The following is a 22271-nucleotide window of genomic DNA, read 5'->3' on the forward strand; positions in this document are numbered from 1 at the left end:
AAAGAAGCAAAGAACAATAGAAAAATCATTGAATAGAAAAATAATTAAACGCATCATAGGTTTACATAGCCAAATTTAATAAAAAACATTCTTTGTCAATCAGATTTACATTCTAGAGATTCTTAAGGATTCTTCATTCATTCAGATTTAAAAAAGAGTAAATGTTGGCTTATATTAGATTTATAGTACGTTAGATTAATGTGTATATCGATTGATATATGATGCGTCACTGTTAACATTTTTGCCGCGAAGAACCATGTTCTGACAGAGAGAATTGTGCACATCCTCGACCGGCTCGTCATCAGCGGCCCTCACTTGTATGAGAAACATGCGTCGGTTTCTGTCCGACAAGTTCAGATACGAACCGTGAAGCAACAGATACGAAAAGATAATAACTTCACCCTTTTTGGCAGAGATGGGAACAGCTTTGGATAAAGGGTATTTTTTTGGATCAACCCAGTGAAATTGTTCACCCTTTCCGTCTGCTGCTTCTTTGGGAGCGTGATCCTCCAACGGTCCCAGTTTATGGCTGCCAGGATATACTGCCAAACCACCGTTTTCTGGTGTTGTGTCGTCCAAATGTAGAAACACAGCCATCATACTGTGTTTCTTGAAGGGAAAGTAATGATAATCCTGATGCATTAAGTAAGGCGCTCCCTTCTCCGGCGGCTTTACATGCGCTTTAGTGTGATGCAGCAGTATGTCCGTGGTGTCCATGACATCCTCAAGAGCATCCAGTAAATTCGGGTGCATAATAGTTCGAGTGAAAACGGCATTGTGCATTTGTAGATTGTGAATAGACCTTACCTAATGCATAAATGTAGGATACAAGTATTAATAGAACATAATGTATCATATTTATGTTATCTATTTATATATATTTTTTATATATAAATACAACCTTTTATATAATTTGCAGAATACAAAATGATAATAATAATTATTTCTTGCTTACAGTATAATCTCCAACATCTCCAGCCAATTTTTTCATTTCTTCTCCAGACCAGCGTGCTTCCAGACCCTCTGACTGATGTATCCGATATTTTCTCTCGAACAATTCAGTATAGGCGTCTGATATTTCGTTTATCTCCTTCAAAGAGAACACATTCGATAACTTTATGTAACCATTATCCTGCCAGAACTGCTTCTGCTCGGGTGTTAAAAATTTCAGAGGAGCCATTTTCAATCACGAATTTTAAACTTTTCTTACACGAGATGACCACTTCAAGGAATGCAATGTCGCGTCTCGCGACAAGTATTAATATACATATTGCCCTACTCCAAAAGTGTTTGTTTGGGAGGGATACTGTATTCATGATAAAAAGTAGATTAATGTATAATCATTGTTTCTAAACAATCACATGTGTTTTCCGCATGTTTCTGTCCTCTTTTAAGATTTTCTAATAAATAATCGCATAGCTTATGACGTAAGATTAGTGGTACAACAATTAAACCACAAATTTGATAAGATAAAAATATTTAACTGTTATAATTATGTATACAATATAAAATATCAATGGCAATTACAAAATTCATCTTACAATAAATCGACAATAACATTCTTACCTTGTCTATTTTACTATAAAGATCTATTAATAAAATTTATTATTACATAATTTTTGCATTGCAATCCCAATTACATAACTTCAATGACTGGCTAATAAGGCTTATCATGTTTGTAAGATGTTAATACAAATAAAAAGTACTGCTCTGCTCTCTCTGATAGTGAATGGAAATTTCTATCATATGACCTCAGAGGACACTTGTCAAGTCATACTGACATCAACGCAATGTCAGCGGTAAAAAACACATTAATACTATCAAACATTCAGTGCTTAATACTGTTCCATTAATCTTAAAATTATAATATGATTATGTAACATTAATCCATCTAATATTCTAGAACTAAATTGTCTATTCTATAAAAATTCTGCTACAACCATTATGTCACAAAGTTAGGGTCACGAACAGAATTTGAATCCTTTTATGATCTGCTTTGACTGATACCATCGATAGGAAGATTCAGTGGAACTGTTATACTGAGTATATTGCACGTCATTTTCCTCATTCTCCAAGCAGGTCTCACAGGAATCACGATACACTTTAACAAGCGTCCTACAGTCACATTGCATATCCACTTGATCACTCTGGCACAGTTTAATCTTAAAGCGATTGGCTGTTTGATTGGGTGGTACATATTGCGGTTTAAGCAGGAAGAAATCAGACACAGAATTACTGTCGCTCTTCCTCAGCATAATAAACATATTCGTCATGCTTAAAGGAACGTTCATGGCTTCCTGAAACTTATCACACTCCAACATAGACCTAAAATAACATGCATTTAGATAGTTCTTTAATGCGGATTCACCAAATATTTTCTAGCTCTTTCATTATTAACCTCATAAGCTTCAGAAGTGGTTTCCTGGAGGAATGCTGATACTCCATGTGCTGTTTGCTGTTGAGAACATACGAGGGAAGCTCTATCTTGATGTAGAGCTTAGGTGACAGGATTGTAGCGCCGAGGATTATGGCAACCTCTTTTATGTCGCAACCCTTAAGGAAGAATTGCGAGGACAGGTGATCCGAGACGTTCTTCAGCGTACTCGACAGAGCCTTGAAGGAGACCGCGTTCCTGTCCGTCGCCTTCACGCTCGTCTGGAATCGCGCTAATGCCTCATACGGAAACGGTATCTGTTGTTTCTGATACAGAATGTATTTTATGAGTTCCATCACAGTTTTTGTGCACGAATCGCTGGTCAATGGTTCGTCCAGTATCACGTCGATCTCTGTCTCGTCCTTTCTGTCCCTGGAGAACATCTTGAAAGAGAACCTGTTCTAATTCGGGGTAAAATCTGTGGCAAGATTTATTTTGAATGCTATTTGTCCGCCAAAAACAGAAAAGAACGAAGAGGGATGTCTATCGGAACAATTTGTATCCGCGTTTGTGCGATACCTTGTGACTTGTGATACCTTCGCGTGTCTCGGATTAAGTTAGATTAGGAAAAATTAAATAAGTTCATGCTAGGTTATTAAATCTAATCCAGATTTGTTCTTTCGAATTTCAAAGTTCGAAGCTGACTTTTTTTATCTTTTTTTCTCATTGTTTCTCTTTTTTTCTAGCGTCTAATTGAACGCGTCTATTTCGTTTTAAGTACAGAAAGTGCAACATAGTGCACCTACAAGGGCTGCGTTCGGAAATATCACCTGAGTGCTCTCGGGTATCATTCTATCTTTGTTATTCGTTCTATGTGAAACAAAGATAGAATGATATCCGAGAGCACTCGAGTGACGTTTCCGAACGCAGCCAAGGAACAGACTTTCCGTGACATTAGCGTTGGATCGCTGGATGTTGGTTGCCATGTCTGATTAGTTACCAAATTCATTTTATTTACATTTTACCGTTAAGACGCATGAATTTTGAAGTTTTAATTTCAAAGAGTTGAGAAGAGATCGAGAGATAAAATTTCATGTGATGGAGCTGAAAACGAAGCAAATGAGAAAACTGCTGGAGTTTTTACGACAGCAGGTAATCAAGCTCATTTTTTATTTGATTTGGTGATTGATTTCATTCGATAAAATAAACTATGGAGAATTACCGGAGACTCAACACGTTGTTACGAAATACAAAAATCATAAAGTTTGTAATTGATTTGTTGTTTGAGCATGAAAATCAAAATTATTCTTTTTTTTTAGGTAAACAAGTTGTACCTGTTACTGATTGGTGCTTCTGTTAATCCATCAGAGATTTTAACTGCAAAGTCAATACTTTACGAACAATTGCACTCTTTAACTCAGAGATTTAACAATTTAGTAAGCGACGATAATTACGATTGTGAAGAAGCAAATGTAAAGTTTGCTGATGCTGCAACAAATTTGAAATATACTTCTCTATTGAAAAATGTTGATGAGCTTGTAAGTAATGGAAGAATTTCAATATAATGTTTGATATTATTTTTACTTTTCTTGTTAAATGGATTTTAATCGTTTCTGATTATAATCTTTTTTTAGATCAAAGATATTAAGTGCGACAATATTGATAGTGATACAGTCAAACACAAGATAGAATTACTGCTTGATAATTTTGGATTAGCTTTGCGAGAATTGGAAGATTTAGAATGCTTACCATTGAAGCAGAGACTCCAAGATTGCCTAGATTATGTTAAAGAAATGAGCATGGCCAATGAGATTGAGGATCTTCAAAATATAAAGGTAATGAAAGAAACTTGAAATATATATTAATCATTTAAAATTAATCCTTCATGGTTTTAAAGGAACTGGGCACTTCAATATTGGAAATTCTCGAACCACTACAAAATTACAGAAAAAGTTTAGTGTCTGGTTTTTTATCACAGAAACTAGCTTTATATACTTCTCAACTGTGCACATCGTTTGAGATGCTAGTACATCTGGCACAAGAGCAGCATCAGCTAAATGCACCAATTTATGTAATAAACTACATATTTATTATTTATTTCTTGTATAATTTAAATTGGTTCCATGGTTTATATATAATTAAAATAAATCTATGCAGACTTGTAAGAAGTATATTTGCGAAAGAATATGCACTTGCTGCGAGATGACTTTGAACTTGCTGAATGATTCCAATCCATCATTGGAAAAAGAAACGTGTGAAAGAGAAAATCATTTTGTCTACAGGTAAGACAAAATAAATATTTTTTTTATTTTATAATTGCATTTACACAAGTAATTTTGTAAAGTACAATTCTGATGATATATATTGTAGAATGGATTTGGCATTAGACATTATATTAGAAATACCGAAAAAACCATATGAAGAACAATTGTCCGAATGCACAGAACTGTGGTTGAGGCTGGAGGATGTCTTCTCTCATGCTATGGCGATTACCCAAGTGTGTCAGCCATATAATTTTAAAGCCATAACGGGTTCCTGCCAGTCCATAGTGTTGGAATATGAGAAATTAAAACAGCAATTGCTATCGGAGGTTCCAGATTCGGCATTAAATAATTTGTTTATGCATACCTTGACTGATGCTCTTTACCGTTTGGAACGTAAAGTTAATATAGCTATATTGACGCTCGCGATGGAAGTATTTAGCAATCCCTACGTAGCCTTGAAGAAACTCGTTATGACGTGTGGAAATTCGTTGAGCGCGAAAAGAAGATCGAAGAGTGATTTAAATGATCTCATAGAAGACTTTGATCAACTTTTTGATCAAACCATGCAGATTGGAATATTTGCAATTGCTTGTTGCAAAGACAAGAATCGTCAGTTCTTTATAAGTTTATTTTCTTTGAAGAGCTGCTAACAAGCTTTTTAAAAAATAATAAGATTTTATTTTTTTTTAGGCAATAACAAAATTCGCAATTGTCTCGCAGGATTCGAATCCTTAGAAACTGAATTGATCTCTGCCATAACTGCCTTTTATCTACATCCAGATAATAAAGAGATGCGTGCCAGTGTTAAGTTGTTAACTACACAATGGCAGCTAGAAATGAATAAGTTTCAGAATGCCGTAAATCTCATTATAAATTCGGCTGCTTTCTGTCAAGTAAATATAATGAATTTGAATGATAAAATAAGAATTTTAAGAATATTTGAATATATTTTTCGTTCAGGTAGTTATGGACAGTCTTCAGGAACGTATAACAACCATCTCCGATTGTCTCGATAACAGAGAACTGGTTACACAATCGCAAGTACAAGGTATCGTTCAACGTGCTTCAGCTTTATCTAGTCAAATCACGGCGATCGTAAATGACATCGGCACTGAGAATATCGATCGTCAAACAATAATGATGACGAGAGAATTGAAAGCAGGTAATTACTGCATAAGATACTGCATTACTTAAAATATATATCTTATTGGATAGTTTGGATGTAAATCTTTTTATTATAGCTATATTTGAAGCCAATGCAGCTGCCAAAACCCTTCTAGTAGAAAATGCAACAGAGCCTCAACAATTGCGAGTGATAAAACGATGCGAATTGATATTAAATGTCGTTCAAAGATTACAACCCGCCTTGTCTACAATTATGAATAATACGACGCGTGAAAAATCTGCGCGAGGCCAAGGAGACATCAGTCACGGTACAACAAATGTTTAGTAACGACTTATTAAAATGTATCACTCTGTGATATACTACTGTATAGATGCGCAAGTAATATACTGTTTAAAAAATTGAACTAATTAAATTATGTGTCTATTATAGGTAACATATCGAACGCCATGAATTTTCCATCTACAATTTATGGTTTACCGCGCGATGAAAATAGTTTAATTTATATTAGAACACCTTATACAGGTTTGTGTGACATTTACTCTTTTCATATATGCTGCTTGTATTTTCTCAAATTAATGTAAAGTCTCATCTATGTTTCAGTAAAAACACATAAACAGCAAGTATCCATTCAAACGGCAAACAGTGTAGTACAGAAACCGTCGGATCTGTCATATTTGATACCTTATATAAAGAACGGTCGTGCATTGCGCAGCGAGCATTCCATAATGTACAACACACCGTATAAAAATAGGAATGTAACACAGGAACCTGCTGTTAAAAATGAAATGTCTTCTAGAAATCTGTCTAGCATTAGACAACATCTTTTTAGCAGAGATAGCTTTAGCTTTCACACAGATTTTGATATAACTGAGGAAAGCATGGATTTAACAGGTAAATTGAAAGCTACTAACTAAATAATAATTGCGATTACATTAGAAGTCGTTTCAGCTGTTTTAGAAAAGATCATTTCGTCTACATCGGGAAACGCAACGTTCTCGTCGTATCAATTCTCAAAAGTAGAAAACGTATCCTCGGAAAGCACGAACAAAGATTCGGTTTTCAACATCGTAGAAAAACTGTGTCAAACTATTCGACCGGAAACGGAAAGTTGTATTAATAAATCCGCGATAACGGACAAGATGAGCGAATGTACCATATCTGGTGGCGGCGACGCGTCCTTAATCATGGAATCGTGTCAAAAGCTCAATAGCACTCGACTGCCAAACAATAAGTCGACCTTGGAACAACGTGAGGTATAGAGAGAAAACGTATATTTTTTTAAAATGTTGAACATTTAAGTATTAACGTAATTTTTAATTGATAGCATTTAAGGTTGGATGGTTACATTGATGTGTAATTATAAGTGAGTTATAGTGTATCGATTACACGTACCATTATATAATTTAATTACATTAATAAAATTTCAATTTCAATTGTAAATGTTAAATTTAATCGAAAATTTTATATTGCGACATAAAAGAAGTTTAAACAAATTCAAAAGAAATTTTTCTTTCACAATTCCTTTTCAAAATGGCGCCGGGAAATGGGACTGGAGATTACTAAAATTTTCTTTGGGAGACAAATAGAAATTACTAGATAGGCAGAATTGGCAAGAAAGGGGCAAGGCTTTAATTACTAGGCAATTTTTGGCGATCGTTTGGTACATGTACCAAAAGCGTATCAAACTATACCAGAACCAATGAGATATAAGTAAACTTTTATCTTATTAGGCGATTTTTAGCGATGGTTTGGTACATGTATCAAACTATACCAGAACCAATAAGATAAGAGTTTACTTATATCTCATTGGTTCTGGTATAGTTTGGTACGCTTTGGTACATGTATCAAACGGTCGCCAAAAATCGCCTATTGGTTCTGGTACAGTTTGGTACATGTACTAAACGATCGCCAAAAATTGCCTTATATAAGTATGGACTGCTAGCAGCCTATTCTTCCTATTAGAGCAAGTGAGAGGTTCCATATTCAACATGACAACGATCTGCAGCGCTACCAAATACCAAAAACCCAGGAGTTTAATGCTGGGTCTACAATGGCAGCAAGAGTAATGAAGTAAGGAGTAAGAGTAACAATTGACCAATTAAAAACCGGGAATAAACGAAAGGGGCAAATCTCATTTCATATTTCTTACTTCTTACTCCTACTCCATTACTCCTGCTGCCATTGTAGAACCTGCATTATACAAGATCTACAATGTCAGCAGGAGTAATGGAAGGAGTAAGAGTAACAATTGACCAATTAAAAACCTGGAGTAAATGAAATAGGCAAATTTCATTTCATGCAAGGTCTACAATGTCAGCAGGAGTAATGGAGTAGGAGTAAGAATTAAGAAATATAAAATGAGATTTGCCCATTTCGTTTACTCCCGGTTTTTAATTGATCAATTGTTACTCTTACTCCTTACTCCATTACTCCTGCTGACATTGTAGACCTTGCATTAAATGCCATGAGATTATGTTCAGCACAGATATAGACATTTATCACTAAGTGTGTGTCATCTACGAGCATAACATCACAGTAGCAAGATTCTGTAACTCGTTATCTCGTCGTTATGTACTCATAACGACAGTTACGCAGATATTTTATATGGTAAAAAAGCTGCGCAACGACAGTATAACGATACCGACATCTCTTAAGGGGATGCTAAACAGCTAAACTGCTAGTCAAACTTGATCGAGGTCAATCATGTAGTCATTCGTGCACATTATGAACAAAATTTTGTATGTATTTCTTTTATAGATTTGAAAGTCCTTTTCCAAAATTAAAGTTTGTGTATTAATATCAACTTATGAATTGAATTTCATACCAAGAATTAAAAAAAAATTTTCAAATTGCTCTTTTTAGACACGAAATTTTCGTACTCATTAAACTTTTTTGTTAGAACGCCTACGCTCAATCTGAAAGCGTAATATTTTGTTACTAAATGCTTGCTCCACTTGGGTCCAGGCTTGATTTGTGCGTACAAGGTCTAAAATTTTTACATCAGACATTTTGTTATGAGTCGACGCCAGAAGCCGACAATTTTAAAATTTTTCATCGTTTTTCCTACAAAATCGTTACGGCCAGACTTTGTTATGATCTAGTATACTTTAATTCTGGAGAAAAGGTTTTTCTAATTTTGTAAATGCAATTAAAAGATTAGTGAAAAATAAAATTATCAGTAAACCAGAACAACTTTAGCATCCCCTTAACGAGTTACAGAATCGCACTACAGTGGCTGCTAAGGGGCGAAGAGTTTTCAAAAAACTACCAGAAGTCATTAGGGACGCAATCAGCAAATAACTATAAAATCGCGAAAGAATGACGATTTCAAGAAATTTAATTTTTTCGCAGCTCGTAAATCTTTCACGACTCCGTGCCCTTTCGCGGCCGAAGACATGGTCGCTCTTTGTAGCTATGCTTTTCTGTACCACTCCACTCCACAGTACTCCACACCTCTTCTCTCTCTGTCTCTCTCTCTCTCTCTCTCTCTTTCTCTCACTCTCTCCTTCTCTCTCTGTGTGTTTCTCTTTCCAACGTATTATCGTATTATGTTCTTGTTCCGTTTTTGAGTGCAAAAAGTTCACGACACACAGTGCAGCTACCAAGAACAGCCTTCACACATCTGAATCTGTGAACTGGGTATCGACTTCTCGTTATGTCAAAACGAAAGCGATGTAATAAAGAGGATCGTATTTTTCCGCACCTCCTAGTCAGTGGTGGGTGAGAGAAGACGGTGTACGGGACCAGTGAGGAAGAGTGAGGAAGGGCGGCTCGATTCGTCGTTCCCAAGTCTGTCCAAGTCAATCCGCCGTGTAAAATATGGACGCCGCAGAGATAAATACGTTGGATCCGCCGCAAGTCGAGGACGCGGCCGCTGTGAAGATATGCCGCGTCTGTCTGCTCGACAACCTGATGATGCGCGACCTTTTCCTGGAGAGCGAAGTTACGTCCCTGTCGACGAAGGCGATGAGCTTTGCCAATGTTAAGGTTAGATGCGCAATTTGGAGGTTAGGTGCTGAAGCTTTCCAAGCCCTCTGGGATTTTACTGTCGCTCTCTTTCCTCTATTCCTGGACAGATTTAAACCTTTCGACTAACGATACTCAAACTTCCCGCAATTTTTACCCTCATTTTTCTTGCGTAAAATGATTAAGTAAAAGCTTGTTGCGTTCGTGTGACGTTCTCTGCATGTCTGTCTTCAACACCTTCGTTGCTGCCATAAAAGTGATATAAGCCATAAGCGATGCTTTTTCATAAATTAAGTAGAATTATATATATTAAATAGATAACTTGTTGAGACCAGGATTTGTTGTCCGTAAAATATAAAAATTTAATGCAATGAGCATGGCAGCAAAGGTGATAATTGCAATAGTGGAGTAACTTGATTATGCTTAAAAAAAGGATAACTTGATTATTTTTTAAACATGATCAATAGCTTTCTTTTGAGGTACTCTACTGAACTATACATTTTGATTAGATGTTACCAGGTGATGGTCTACCAGCACAAGTATGCTGTGTATGTGCCGACAAACTGGAGTCGGCATATGAGTTTAAGTTACAAGTGGAACAAGCTGACAGTGTTCTTCGAGAAAGGCTCATTGGAGGGATAATAAAGGAGGAGGAGATATTTCTCAATGAAGTTGAAATACATTTAGACACTGAAAGGAATGACAATATTGAGGAAATCAGTATCAATACTGATTATGAATCCAATGCCACGCTGCCAGTGGAGTCGGAAGCTAACAAGAATTTTCTAAAAAATCAGTTAATGATTTTGCAAGCTGAAAAATTGGAAGAGACAGAGGGAGGAATGCAACAAAGTAAGAAATGTAATTGTTGAGACAATAATATATTCCAAGATTTGAATTAAATTTTACTTTTGAAATAATAGATCAAAATTTTTGATTATTTTATAATACTATTTGTGTTATTAATTTTGTTATTTAGATTCAGAACTACCAGATAACTCGCAAGAAATCACACAACAGAACATTGCAGAAGAATTGCAGCAAGAATTAGCTGATGCAGAAGATAATGACATATTAGATGCTGTTGATGAATCGAGGGACGAGGAACCTTCCAGCGACGAGAATGTCATTCGAAGCTGCGCAGATATGATTCCAGCAGAGGAACACGATTATATTATGCAGCAGCAGTGTATATTGCCTCCTGAACGACTCCCTTTACGAGAAGAGATACAAGAGACTGTACCAGAACTTGGACAAGACAAAAACATAGTAGAACATCAAGATACACCATTCGAACAAAATCAAGAGATTCTGACTGAGCAAAACCAAGAAATTCAAATTCAGCAAATACATGAGTCTCAAGCTGACCTTCACAATGAAGAGATTCAAGCAGAACTGAAACAAGAGGCTCAAGCTAAGGAGGAGAATCAAGCTAAGCAAAATCAAAACAATAAAGAAGAATTACTCAGGGAGGAAGCCAAAAATGTATCAGTAGTGGAACAACAGGAATCGTCCCAGAGTGAAACTAGAAGAAGTAAACGTAGATTAGCTCGTCGGACATTCGCCGAACGAGATTCCGACGAGGAGAATTATTTTGAGAATCTGAATCTCAGTTCACGGTTGAAAAAAGCACAGGCGGATAAGGCAGAGAAGATATTTTTTATGTGTTACTTGTGCGACAAGCAGTTCCTTTCAAAGAGCGTTTTGAAAGAGCATATGCATTCCCATGAAGAGGTGAGGAAAACGCTGTCTCTGAAGAAAACGCCGGAGAAACCGCAAAAGGTGCAGACTTCCGTCGTGAAGACGCCGCCATCTGGGAAAAAAGCTAACAAGTGCCCTTATTGTGGTAAAGAGTATCTGTACATAATTTCGTTTACTAAACACATTAAGCAACACGAGCGGGAACGAGAGGAAGCGAAGGAAGAATCGATGCCGCTCGAGATATCGTTCCACGAGGATGAAAACAGTCTAGACATCGAGAGCAATAAATCCGATGGTGAATGCAAGAAGCGAAAAAGAGGAAACATTGACGCAGACGACGCCATGAGCGACAGTGATGATAAGAGAAGAAAGCGTAGTCATGTCGAGGAGTTTGCATGCGACAAATGTTCAGAAAAATTTGATACGAAGCGAAGCTTGCAAAAGCACTCGATCACGCATGTTAATTTAAAATGTAGTGTGTGCAACGAGGAATATGATACTCTGGAGCAACTGAAAAATCATCGTACGAAGCACGTGATCGAGGGCGTGCTCAGCGAACAAGATTTGGAAGAAGATATGAAAAAAATAACGGAAATTAAGACTATTGAGAATGACATTGATGACAACAAGAATATCGAGAGTGAAGGGAACACCAGTAAAAACACGAAAGAACTGAAGTGTCCTACGTGTTCGATGACGTTCTCGCGCAAGAAAGCGCTGTCGAAACACATAGAGACGGCACACTCTAGTGGCCGCTTTTACGAATGCAAGATATGTTGCCAACATTTCACGCGGAAGGAACTTCTGCGTAGGCACACCGAGCAGCATGCGCGAGTGAAGACTTATAAATGTACCCAGTGCAACAAGACCTTCGGTAACGAGCTCACTCTTAGAAATCATTTGATCGCTACGAATCACAAGACATTTATGCATGGGCAGGAATACGATCCGAATAAACGTATAAAGCGCGTCGCGGCAAGAGCAGCACAAAAGATCATCGACAAGATCAAGACGGAGGACGGTCTCGAGGATTACGACGACGATAACGATGATAATACTGATTACGACGCCAAGTTGGACGGGCATTATCGCCGTAAGCGATCGCTTGATGCTACACCAAAGAAGTACAATTATAAGAAAGAATTTGAGTGCGCATCTTGTAACAAGAGGTACAGCTCGAAGCAAGCATTAACGAAGCACATGGAGCAGCATGTGAAGGAGGAGAAAGTGGAGAAGGCAGCGGAGAAGGCGGCAGAGAAGCTGAAGAAGGCCAATTTGGCCGAAAAGAAGGAGGAACAGAAAATGAGCAACGTGGGTGATAACGATGATGACGATGACGACTCCGACTTTGAAAGCGGCCTCGAATGGCCAATGGACAGCCACGAGTGCACCACGTGCAAGAAGCGATACAGTACGAAGAAGTCGCTGCTGCGCCATCAGTTGTTGCACGAGGAACCGAACTTCGCGTGCGATATCTGCAATCTCAAATTCTACCGCAAGGACAAGCTGAAGGCGCACTACGACAAGTGCTCAGAGAAGAATCCCGATCAAGTAAGAAAGTGCAACATTTGCGGCGACAGTTTCGAAAATAACGAGCTCTTGCGCGAGCATAGGGCCAAACACGTCACCGAGGGTATCTTAACAGAGGAGGATCTGAGGGACATCGAGCCGAAATCCGAAGAAAAGAAACCAGGCGAGAAAATCGGCCGCAAAAGGAGGACTGATATCGTAGGGCTCGAGTGTACCGAGTGCAACAAACAATACACCTCCAGGAAGGGCTTGCTGCGACATATACAGGTTCACGAGGGTAAGAAGTACCTGTGCGACATATGCCCGAAGAAATTCTATCGCCGAGAGCATTTGAAAATCCACGTGGCTAAGCATAACATGATCAAGCCGTACAAGTGCACTCGCTGCAGCAAACGCTTCATTAAGGAAGAGCAGCTCAACAATCACCTGCCTAAGCATGATCGCACTTTCAAAAAGAGCAAGGAGACCGATAGCTCGAAGAGATTCCTTTGTGAGATCTGCAGCAAGAGCTTTACGCAATCGACAACGCTGATAGCGCATCTGCGCGCCCATAACGGCATCAAACCGTACGTTTGCGAGGTGTGCTCCAGACCGTTCACCACTAATGCCTACTTGAAGATGCATATGCGGACGCATACTCAGGAGCGTCCATACATCTGTCAGTACTGTTCACGAGCATTCGCGCGTGCCGACACTTTAGCGAATCATCTAACGTCACACACTGGTGAAGCCAAGTATCACTGCAAGTGCTGTCCGAAGAATTTCCGACGATTGAAATCGCTAAAAGAGCACATGTTCATTCATACTGGTCAAAGACCGTACGACTGTCCGACCTGCGATAGAAAGTTCAACAATAACGGCAGCCGCTACGCGCATAGCAAGCGCTGCAAACAGAATCTTTTACAGAATCAAAATCGAGCGCAACAGATGATGCAACAGACACAGCAGCAACAGCAACATCAACAACAGCAGCAGCAGCAGCCACAGCAAGTGCAGATACAAGTGCAACAGCCACAGCCACACCCGGTCAGGTTGCATCAAACCGCGATCGGCCAGGCACAAGTAGTCAAGGCGCAGAATATCAAGACTATCGCTATAACGAGACAAGCTGACCCTACCACGGTAGTAGGCTCGACGCAACAAGTTATGCAGCATCAGGAAATACTAATGCCTCTAATCCTACCGCTTACTGTCACTCTCGCCGACGTAGGCGAGGAGGTGATTCTACCCGAGGGTACAAAGATATTCACCACCTCCTAATCGAGTTGTTCGTTTCATATTCAATTATGTAGAAAAGAAAAAACATATTTGCGAGAATAAAAACGCATCCCGACTTTTCGATGCGAACAACTCGAGCGAGCTTTGTTCTCCTGCGACTATCGTTTTCATTCCCACAATTTCGATACGTACGGAAAGTCCGAAAAATGACGCAAGGAGACAGCTCACGAGGAATATATTGGATAAGAAAGGGTATGATGCTCCACTAAATGTATAAATATACGGATTGAACAGAGAAAAAATATCATTTTGATTATGTACGAAACATTATATTAAAGTTTATTTTTGCAACGGTGAAGGCGATATATGTAATGTATAATTTATCTAGTTTTAAATATTATATCTTTCCACAATAACATGTATTCCCGGGAATGAAGTGTTAATGTCTTTGACAAATCATAAAAAAAAAGCAAAGAGGCAAATGTCTTTGTCATGAATGTGTGTTGTACATGTAATATAGATAGAGTTTCTTTAAGAGATATAAAAATAAGAAGTAGTAATTTTTAAATACTTAAAGCTTAATGTATTAAATATAATACTACTAAATTTATTTTGATTTAGTTTGTTCTTCCAGAGATCTTTCTTTAAATAGAATACTTCCATTTTTAAATTGTGTGACATCGTCAATTTGATTATAGTTACAATAAAAATTTGTTATATAACGTAATTGTCATTTTATCTATATATAACATGACAATTATAATTGATATATATAATTACATGATAATTATAATAATTATATCAACATTAATCCTAAATGAATAATAAATCATAAACTGACATTATGTAAGATTTTTCCTCGAATTTATTAAATATTTTATCTTTTTTATTAATACTATGCATATATATGTATTACTATACTATGTTATTATTGATTCTTATAGAAAGAATATCCAAGCAATGTTATGTAATATTGTCTCTTGGAAATTAATTCATATAAAATTTTAATTCATATTTCTTGATTTTTACACACACAATACTTTATACAAGAAAGTATAAAATTCCATATTGCAGTAAATGTACTTTTTTTCAAAACAGCAGCAAAATAACGAATATCTTAAAAAATTATAAATTTTATAATAGATAAGTTTCATGCAATATGCTTTTACGGGCCATGCTCTTACACATAAATATTAATTCGTGTCTGCATAACAATTGTAAAATTAGTACGAAATTAAATCATGTATAAATATATAAACGTTGTTATATGTATGTGAAGACATGATTCTTTATTCTTATTACTTAGTTTTTGTTGTAATAAATAAAGTATTTGTTCTAATCTTATATTGTGTGGTTTATGGTATCAAAGTTACTAAACTTACTGTACTGATATACTTTTCTTGTACATATTGGTTTGAGCTGAAAGAACTCTTTGTAATTTTACAATGCATTATAATCCAAAGAATTATACAATAAATTATAGAATTTCTCTTAATTACGACTTAATTTATCAAATATGTTTTAATATATTAGTAATAGAAAAAAAAGACAGAAGATTATGTGCAATTAATATTCTTTTTATATATTTCTTTCATGTCAAATGTGTAAAAAAGATTGAAGTGGCTATTTGGAATCTTTGTAAAGCCAAATTTGTAATAATTATAACATAATATTTTTAATTGTATATGTGTGTTTATAAAACTACAATTTTGCACTATATACATTCCTCAGTTTGAAAAATAGAACAAATATATATATGTATATAATTTTCATCGAGTTATCGATGTTTAATTAACAAGACTGTCTTGACAAAATTTCGGCAGGAGAGATGGTTTTTATCAAATAAAGAATTATAAACGGTTGAAATTTGTGATAGAGATCAATCATATTTGGTGTTTTCAAGCTATAATTGTCACGAGAAATCATGATATTCTTTCTGTTATTCAGTGTAACTAACTCTTTTAAGCTAAGTATTTCAGTTTTATTTAATCGCGTTTGTTAAATCAATACTATATGTACAAACAGTAAAAAATATTACAAATAAAATATCAAATGTAGTCTTGTAGATGCAAATTTGATTCCACTGTATAGTGGTCATAATCTTCTCGTTTTTTTAACTTCCACAGTAAATAAAAAAAATCCATTTTATTTCAATCTATCACCCACAGAATATTGATTCCGGACGAACCTGCATTAACTCGTCCTAACATGCCATGATCTCGAGTCTTGACTATGTACAAAAAGAGTAAGAGTGTGTGGAACAAATTGTTACGTCCCTAGAAATATAAAACGCCATTATATAGTGATAAATACAATATAAATATAGCTATATGATATTTGAATTACCCGTTGTACTTCCTCGTAATCGCTTGGCAAAGAATCACCAGACAGTGCCAGACTGTAGTGCGGTGGATTTATGGATTGACAAACTATTATCGGACCTTTGTTTCGTGGCAGTTCCATGCCAGATCTCGCCATGTATCTCGATGTAAATGGCCGGGCGTCCGGCTGATCCAAGGGTGCTTCCAACTGTGTGTCCATATAGGTCGAAATCAAATGCATTATTATCTGTAAGAGACACGTGTCAGAAAAGATTAGTTCAAAAAATTCAAGAGGAGCTCAACAATCTCTTAAGCACAAAGAATTCACAATTTTCTATATGCTTACTGCAGAATCCGTTGGCAAGCTCGAGTCCCACTCTTTACCATTGTGAGACCCACCACTATTCCATTTAAATTCGCTCATGGAACCTCCCTTTGCGAGTATTTTTATTCTCTTTACGAGATACTCCTGATTGTTACAGAGCTCCAGAAAGGGAACCAATGTGGGCAGAGTAGGAATCACGCAGACCAGAAATTGGGCTTGCGCGAGTTTCCTGAGCCTATCCAGACCTACATGGCCCGGCTGCGAGTCACTCAAGCCATGGCGTACTAATGTTGCACATATATTGTCTATTTCTAAAGCCACACGTTCAACAATTGTCTTGCTAATCCACTAAAAAATGTTTTACATATATATTTAAATGTATTAAAGCAAATCGATTTTTGCTCTTTAGCAGTAATTTTTAAATTTTACATTGTAATTCTTACCAATCGAAGATTGGCAGTCCATTCGTTCACTTTATTGGAATCAATTCTGTATTTTCTCCATACATCTGGTGCACCAAATGTGCCTCTAGGAGAACTTCCTTCCTCTGCAGGGCTGGTTGCTTTTGTTTTATCTAAATAACAAAAATTGATTTTTAAGAATACTTGTAAAGAAATATAAAATATATATAGAGCAATAAATTTCAAATTTACCTATGGTAGGTGCAAGTTGATAAGCGCATCGTCTTAACAATGGTGACACTTCACCAGGGCTTCGAGTAGCAGGATGAGACCAAAATGAGCTTAAAAGATTGGAGGGTTGATCGACAGTTGTAGATAATACACATTTTCTTTGCTGTTCAACCTCTTTCAGATAATTCTCAAGTTCACATTCATCTCGAATAAGATCTTCATTTGTCAGGCTGTCATTTAGAGAAACATTCATAGATCTACTAAGTGATCCGTTGGAACACACTGTTGTTTTAGGAGGTGCAAAATTACTGCATTTAAGAAATGGAACTGATGCTGTATAATCCTCTAAAAAAATATATAAAAAGCATATTAAAGGTATATTATTTAAAGTATAATACAATAGAAAAAAGTATTTTGCATACTGATATCACTTAGAACTGGAGACCCAAGAGTCGTCGAACGTCTACCAAGACTTATACAGGATAAATTTAATGAAGGACTTGGCTCCAGAGTAGTCTGCTTCTGAGGCATTTCATCCTTGAACAGGGGATCGTCTTCCATGATTCCTAAAAGCGGTCTTTGTTTAGGACTGAGTGCAATAGGTTTCAAGCTTAAAGTGGCCCAAGTGTATTGTATGATGTGATACAAAGCGTTCAAAGCAAATATCGACGCTAAACACCACTCAATCCAGTAAACTGGTTTGTACGCAAATCCACCGTAGAATCTAGAAAAACAATCACATTGGTAACAATCGCTGTCACCTAACGGAAGAGGCTTAAAAGAATAATCTTACATATCAAAGACTATAATGCTAAGCAACACGCTGTTAATAAAAAACCACATAATACTGTTACGAGCTTTGCTCTGCGTTTGCCGTATATCTAATAGCTGCTGCACCTGCGGCTTGGGTGTCAAAACTCTGTAAAATTGATATATTTATGGCTTTTTAACAAGAATGTTCTTTCACGTGTACGTTCTAACCTTACTAATGCTTAGATGCTCTATAAAATGTTTTACCTCGCATTGGAAGATATACATTTCATAGGAGAGTAGAAGTTACTCATATTAAAAATTTTATATCACCCTAATAAACAATTAATATTATTATTTTAAATTCTGAAAACTATCAGTGCTTTTCCTCGTCTCGCAACACATCGAGTGTGTTTTGAAACTACTACCAATAGTAGCAGTTTCAGTCTTCCCCATGCAAAGATCACAAAATCTTTAGGGAATTTCTTTTTTAAATAAAAAAAATCCAGAAAGAACCAGATATTTGAAACTTATGTTACTAATTTTAACCATGTAAATTTTGATCAGTCAATATAAATACACAAAATATACAAATTACATCAATTTTTTATTGCAAATTTATTAGATTTTTTACTCTAAAATATATATTTATATAAAAATACATTTAACAATGTAGAATTTGTTTTATATTTAAACTTAACAAAAACCATTTTAAAAAATTCTAAGTTCTGCAGCCTTTTACATATATTATATTATGTTCGGCAGTCGGTCAGTTTCACGAGAGGTTTATTTTTGGCAACGTTATCACCTGTACAGCACAGCACGTCCTCAACCATTCCGTCTATAGATGCCTTAATAATATGCTGCAAACAGAAAAACGTTAAATACATCATATGCTCATCCCGATGACACTAAATACAAATCCAATAAATTCACCTCCATTTTCATAGCGACAATAACGAGCAATGAATCACCCTTCTTTACTGCATCCCCCTTATTAACAAAAATCTTGTCAACTAATCCAGGCATCGGACTTAAAGCTCGATATGGATTTTGCTCTACCTGGCTCATAATCGCGGACACAAACTTGGGAATGGGGATAATCAATTGCCATTCACGATCCTGCAAATAAAATGGAATTTTATATACAGAACATTACGGTCGTTATTAAAGACCGTGTAATTAATCACCTTCGTGAATATGTGTAGCTTATTATTAAGTTTCACCGTCCGTGCTTTGGCAACAATTCCGTCAATTTCCGCGTACAATTCTAAAGCACCATCCTTGGTCTTCTTCAAGGTTCCAGTTACTTTTCTCCAATGTCCTAATTTGTTAACTCTCATAAAATACACATCTGGCTCGGTGTATTTTACTTCCACTGTGTTACTCTTCTTTTCTACGTCAAAAAGAAACGTACGGTTTAATACGTGATTTAATCTGAGTCCAGTTTCCATTGCAAACGGAGTAAAAGGATCCTTTGTTTCCAAGGACGTGCTTAATGACTCTATATCTTCATACAATATCGAGGCGAGAGTTCCTTGCATTAATATTTTGTTAGATGAGTGAATTTTGGGGAATAGTTGTTCAAAGTTCTCCTCAATAAATCCCGTATGTACTTCACCATTTTGAAATTTGGGATGTGCACAAAGATCTTTAATAAATTCTATATTCGTGTCCAAACCAGCTATCTGTAAATATGATTATTTCAATTAAGCGTAATTATTTTATTTTATCCAGAATAATCCAATTTATAATATAAGTTCAGTCTTCATTTGTTACAAACTTTCAATTTTTTATTTGCGTTACTTACATTATATTCACCGAGTTTGGATATAAGTACATTGAGAGCTTCGCACCTGTCTTTTCCCCAGACTACTAATTTCGCTATCATTGGGTCATAATGTACAGACACCTCGTCATTTTGTCGCACTCCTGTTTCAACTCTGACATTGTCTGCTGGTTCGGGAGACTTTAAATACAACAGTCGACCGGCTCCTGGTAAGAAACCGTTCCTTGGATTCTGCGACAACAATAAATTTGTTCATTGCTCTTATACGTATTTATTTGACATATAAAACACAAATTGGTATAATACAAGGTAAGGCCATTACCTCAGCATAAATTCTCGCTTCGAATGCGTGACCGTTGAGATTGATCTGCTCTTGTTTGAGCGGAAGTTCTTCGCCGCTTGCAACTCTCAGTTGCCACTCGACTAGATCCAAGCCGGTAATTGCCTCGGTGACGGGATGCTCTACTTGGAGACGCGTATTCATCTCCATAAAATGGAAACTGTGATCATTTCGATCCATTATAAACTCCACCGTTCCAGCACCTACATACCTTACAGCTTTAGCGGCACGTACAGCTGCTTCGCCTAATTTCTGCCTAAGCTGCTGGGAAATGCCAGGCTGTAAAATAAAAAATTACATGTATAATCACTTTCGGTTTTCTATCCAATAAATCTCTGCGACAATAGAAAAAAAGTACGCACAGCAGGCGCTTCCTCGATCACTTTCTGATGTCTCCTCTGCACAGAGCAATCTCTTTCGAACAGATAAATGGCGTTTCCGTGTTTATCAGCGAAAATCTGCACCTCCACGTGTCTAGGTTCGGCGACGTATTTTTCCAGAAGCACTGCTGAATCACCAAACGCCTTCTCAGATTCAGTTCTCGCGGATTCCAGCGCCTCAATAAAATCGGATTCCATGTGAGCAATTCTCATACCCTTTCCACCACCACCACGCACGGCTTTGATCATCAATGGAAAGCCAATCTTCCTGGCTTCTGCTAATAGCGTTTCGTTCGTCTGATCCTCTCCATGATATCCTACAAACATGCAGAATATCAGAAAGATACTTTTGTTTATTATATATATTTAAGATAAAAAAAACGTCTACCTTCTATGATAGGAACACCAGCCTTTGTCATGATAGCCTTCGAGATATTCTTAATTCCCATATCTCTAATGGCGCTGGCTGGTGGACCGATAAATATAATATTCTCCTTCTGACACAGCTCTGCGAATTCAGTGTTCTCTGAAAGAAATCCATACCCTGGATGCACAGCCTGACACTTTGCCTGTTTGACCACAGATATAATTTTGTCTTGTCGTAGGTAACTCTGGCTGGACTGAGCTGGACCAATGCAGTAAGCTTCGTCAGCCTGCTCCACATGCATGGAATTTCTGTCTGCCTCACTGTAAATGGCCACGGTTCTTACGCCGAGCCTCCTGGCAGTTTTTATTACACGGCATGCTATTTCTCCCCGGTTTGCTATTAAAATCTACAAAATAGTTTTGAATTAGAATAAGCGTGTACATTAGGATAAGTCAATTCAGCTGTTCTTAAAACCTTGTTGATTCTGTCAATCTGTGAAGCCGACTGATGTGAATCTCGGATATACAAGGTTAGTGGATTCCTATGAATACATTAAGATACAATTAATATACAATTAATACGCATAAAAAAAGTAATACTATAATAAGAATATTATATGCTACTTACTTGTGGAGTACTGATTTTAACTTTCCAAAATAAAACATGATTTTAACTCTACAAGTACATAATATGGTATAAACAAACTTCCGAATTGATTTATCTGCTTCTTGTCTGCTGTTCGGATCTACTCCTCAAATCCGCTTAGCTGTAGCAATGCCATGTGTTTCTTATCCATCACCTATGACCTATCCATTTATGACTTGGCATTATTTTCAAGCCTAATATAATATATTTTGAAAAATTTTTATAGAATTGGGCAAATAATTTGTAATAGTATCGAAAAAGTACCTTAAAATGTATAAAGTAATTATCTATTTAATAATATATAAAATAAAATAAAATATTAATTTTAAAGAAATTTTTTAAAAATTTATTCAATTTAATTATTCTAGTTTATGCTTATTACTAAAATCTTAAAAGAAAATTAATAAATGACTAAAATATACTAGAATCATTCTCATCTCACAATTGTTTCATTACGAAAATATAACACTGATTTTGGATATGTCGAGAGTAAAACAAAATAACCAATGATAAAGTAGAAATCTGTTTAGACCTGCGATGGTA

General features: G+C 36.4%; 6 protein-coding genes across 9 annotated transcripts; 2 read left to right on the forward strand and 4 right to left on the reverse strand.

Moving 5' to 3' along the window:
* Positions 1–56: 56 nt before the first annotated feature.
* Positions 57–1915, reverse strand: LOC105829215 (probable alpha-ketoglutarate-dependent hypophosphite dioxygenase). The gene is made up of 2 exons (XM_012667902.3): positions 956–1915; positions 57–807 (listed from the first exon to the last, which is right to left on the reverse strand). Exons 1-2 carry the CDS (start codon positions 1178–1180, stop codon positions 196–198), a joined length of 837 nt encoding a protein of 278 aa, XP_012523356.1. The 5' UTR covers positions 1181–1915; the 3' UTR covers positions 57–195.
* Positions 1461–3111, reverse strand: LOC105829216 (MAD2L1-binding protein). The gene is made up of 2 exons (XM_012667903.3): positions 2399–3111; positions 1461–2325 (listed from the first exon to the last, which is right to left on the reverse strand). The coding sequence occupies exons 1-2, from the start codon at positions 2815–2817 to the stop codon at positions 1962–1964; spliced, it is 783 nt and encodes a 260-aa protein (XP_012523357.1). The 5' UTR covers positions 2818–3111; the 3' UTR covers positions 1461–1961.
* Positions 3112–3269: 158 nt separating this feature from the next.
* Positions 3270–7257, forward strand: LOC105829213. Its single transcript, XM_012667900.3, has 12 exons — positions 3270–3526; positions 3694–3912; positions 4009–4209; positions 4272–4445; positions 4532–4656; positions 4745–5247; positions 5329–5531; positions 5599–5800; positions 5880–6071; positions 6194–6286; positions 6365–6655; positions 6713–7257. The coding sequence occupies exons 1-12, from the start codon at positions 3473–3475 to the stop codon at positions 7021–7023; spliced, it is 2568 nt and encodes an 855-aa protein (XP_012523354.1). The 5' UTR covers positions 3270–3472; the 3' UTR covers positions 7024–7257.
* Positions 7258–8934: 1677 nt separating this feature from the next.
* On the forward strand, positions 8935–15523 carry LOC105840556 (zinc finger protein 26). 2 transcript variants are annotated; one of them, XM_012687514.3, is made up of 3 exons: positions 8935–9751; positions 10240–10591; positions 10710–15523. In XM_012687514.3, exons 1-3 carry the CDS (start codon positions 9584–9586, stop codon positions 14219–14221), a joined length of 4032 nt encoding a protein of 1343 aa, XP_012542968.2. In that variant the 5' UTR covers positions 8935–9583; the 3' UTR covers positions 14222–15523. The 2 variants fall into 2 exon arrangements, with proteins under 2 accessions (XP_012542968.2, XP_012542969.2); XM_012687515.3 differs by having other exon boundaries at positions 8941–9751; positions 10240–10582.
* Positions 15524–16045: 522 nt separating this feature from the next.
* LOC105840558 (transmembrane protein 209) lies at positions 16046–18645 on the reverse strand. Its single transcript, XM_012687516.3, has 8 exons — positions 18475–18645; positions 18251–18376; positions 17880–18181; positions 17479–17802; positions 17269–17399; positions 16847–17173; positions 16526–16747; positions 16046–16455 (listed from the first exon to the last, which is right to left on the reverse strand). The coding sequence occupies exons 1-8, from the start codon at positions 18519–18521 to the stop codon at positions 16330–16332; spliced, it is 1605 nt and encodes a 534-aa protein (XP_012542970.1). The 5' UTR covers positions 18522–18645; the 3' UTR covers positions 16046–16329.
* Positions 18646–18870: 225 nt separating this feature from the next.
* LOC105840560 (methylcrotonoyl-CoA carboxylase subunit alpha, mitochondrial) lies at positions 18871–22188 on the reverse strand. 3 transcript variants are annotated; one of them, XM_012687519.3, is made up of 10 exons: positions 22171–22188; positions 21711–21889; positions 21558–21624; positions 21105–21489; positions 20699–21033; positions 20319–20615; positions 20018–20227; positions 19398–19895; positions 19144–19329; positions 18871–19070 (listed from the first exon to the last, which is right to left on the reverse strand). In XM_012687519.3, the coding sequence occupies exons 2-10, from the start codon at positions 21746–21748 to the stop codon at positions 18960–18962; spliced, it is 2127 nt and encodes a 708-aa protein (XP_012542973.1). In that variant the 5' UTR covers positions 21749–21889; positions 22171–22188; the 3' UTR covers positions 18871–18959. The 3 variants fall into 3 exon arrangements, with proteins under 3 accessions (XP_012542973.1, XP_036145988.1, XP_028050829.1); XM_036290095.1 differs by lacking the exon at positions 22171–22188 and adding an exon at positions 21993–22023; XM_028195028.2 differs by lacking the exon at positions 22171–22188 and having other exon boundaries at positions 21711–21972.
* Positions 22189–22271: the final 83 nt, after the last annotated feature.

The sequence above is a fragment of the Monomorium pharaonis genome, chromosome 7 (assembly GCF_013373865.1).
Source record: "Monomorium pharaonis isolate MP-MQ-018 chromosome 7, ASM1337386v2, whole genome shotgun sequence".
NCBI classification, from domain to species: domain Eukaryota; kingdom Metazoa; phylum Arthropoda; class Insecta; order Hymenoptera; family Formicidae; genus Monomorium; species Monomorium pharaonis.

What these genes read in the sequence shown, in the direction of transcription:
- LOC105829215 (XM_012667902.3), bottom strand. Translation starts at nt 1,180, where the DNA reads ATGGCTCCTCTGAAATTTTTAACACCCGAGCAGAAGCAGTTCTGGCAG. An exon ending in GAGATGTTGGAGATTATACT is followed by an intron (nt 808 to 955) that starts GTAAGCAAGAAA and finishes TTTATGCATTAG; the next exon opens with GTAAGGTCTATTCACAATCT.
- LOC105829216 (XM_012667903.3), bottom strand. Translation starts at nt 2,817, where the DNA reads ATGTTCTCCAGGGACAGAAAGGACGAGACAGAGATCGACGTGATACTG. An exon ending in CCACTTCTGAAGCTTATGAG is followed by an intron (nt 2,326 to 2,398) that starts GTTAATAATGAA and finishes ATGTTATTTTAG; the next exon opens with GTCTATGTTGGAGTGTGATA.
- LOC105829213 (XM_012667900.3), top strand. Translation starts at nt 3,473, where the DNA reads ATGGAGCTGAAAACGAAGCAAATGAGAAAACTGCTGGAGTTTTTACGA. An exon ending in AGGATCTTCAAAATATAAAG is followed by an intron (nt 4,210 to 4,271) that starts GTAATGAAAGAA and finishes ATGGTTTTAAAG; the next exon opens with GAACTGGGCACTTCAATATT. An exon ending in GAAAATCATTTTGTCTACAG is followed by an intron (nt 4,657 to 4,744) that starts GTAAGACAAAAT and finishes TATATATTGTAG; the next exon opens with AATGGATTTGGCATTAGACA.
- LOC105840556 (XM_012687514.3), top strand. Translation starts at nt 9,584, where the DNA reads ATGGACGCCGCAGAGATAAATACGTTGGATCCGCCGCAAGTCGAGGAC. An exon ending in TGAGCTTTGCCAATGTTAAG is followed by an intron (nt 9,752 to 10,239) that starts GTTAGATGCGCA and finishes CATTTTGATTAG; the next exon opens with ATGTTACCAGGTGATGGTCT. An exon ending in AATGCAACAAAGTAAGAAAT is followed by an intron (nt 10,592 to 10,709) that starts GTAATTGTTGAG and finishes TTTGTTATTTAG; the next exon opens with ATTCAGAACTACCAGATAAC.
- LOC105840558 (XM_012687516.3), bottom strand. Translation starts at nt 18,521, where the DNA reads ATGAGTAACTTCTACTCTCCTATGAAATGTATATCTTCCAATGCGAG. An exon ending in TCAACTTGCACCTACCATAG is followed by an intron (nt 17,400 to 17,478) that starts GTAAATTTGAAA and finishes TTTGTTATTTAG; the next exon opens with ATAAAACAAAAGCAACCAGC. An exon ending in GCTTGCCAACGGATTCTGCA is followed by an intron (nt 16,748 to 16,846) that starts GTAAGCATATAG and finishes TGTCTCTTACAG; the next exon opens with ATAATAATGCATTTGATTTC.
- LOC105840560 (XM_012687519.3), bottom strand. Translation starts at nt 21,748, where the DNA reads ATGTTTTATTTTGGAAAGTTAAAATCAGTACTCCACAA. An exon ending in TGGTGTTCCTATCATAGAAG is followed by an intron (nt 21,034 to 21,104) that starts GTAGACGTTTTT and finishes GCATGTTTGTAG; the next exon opens with GATATCATGGAGAGGATCAG. An exon ending in TGATCGAGGAAGCGCCTGCT is followed by an intron (nt 20,616 to 20,698) that starts GTGCGTACTTTT and finishes TTTATTTTACAG; the next exon opens with CCTGGCATTTCCCAGCAGCT.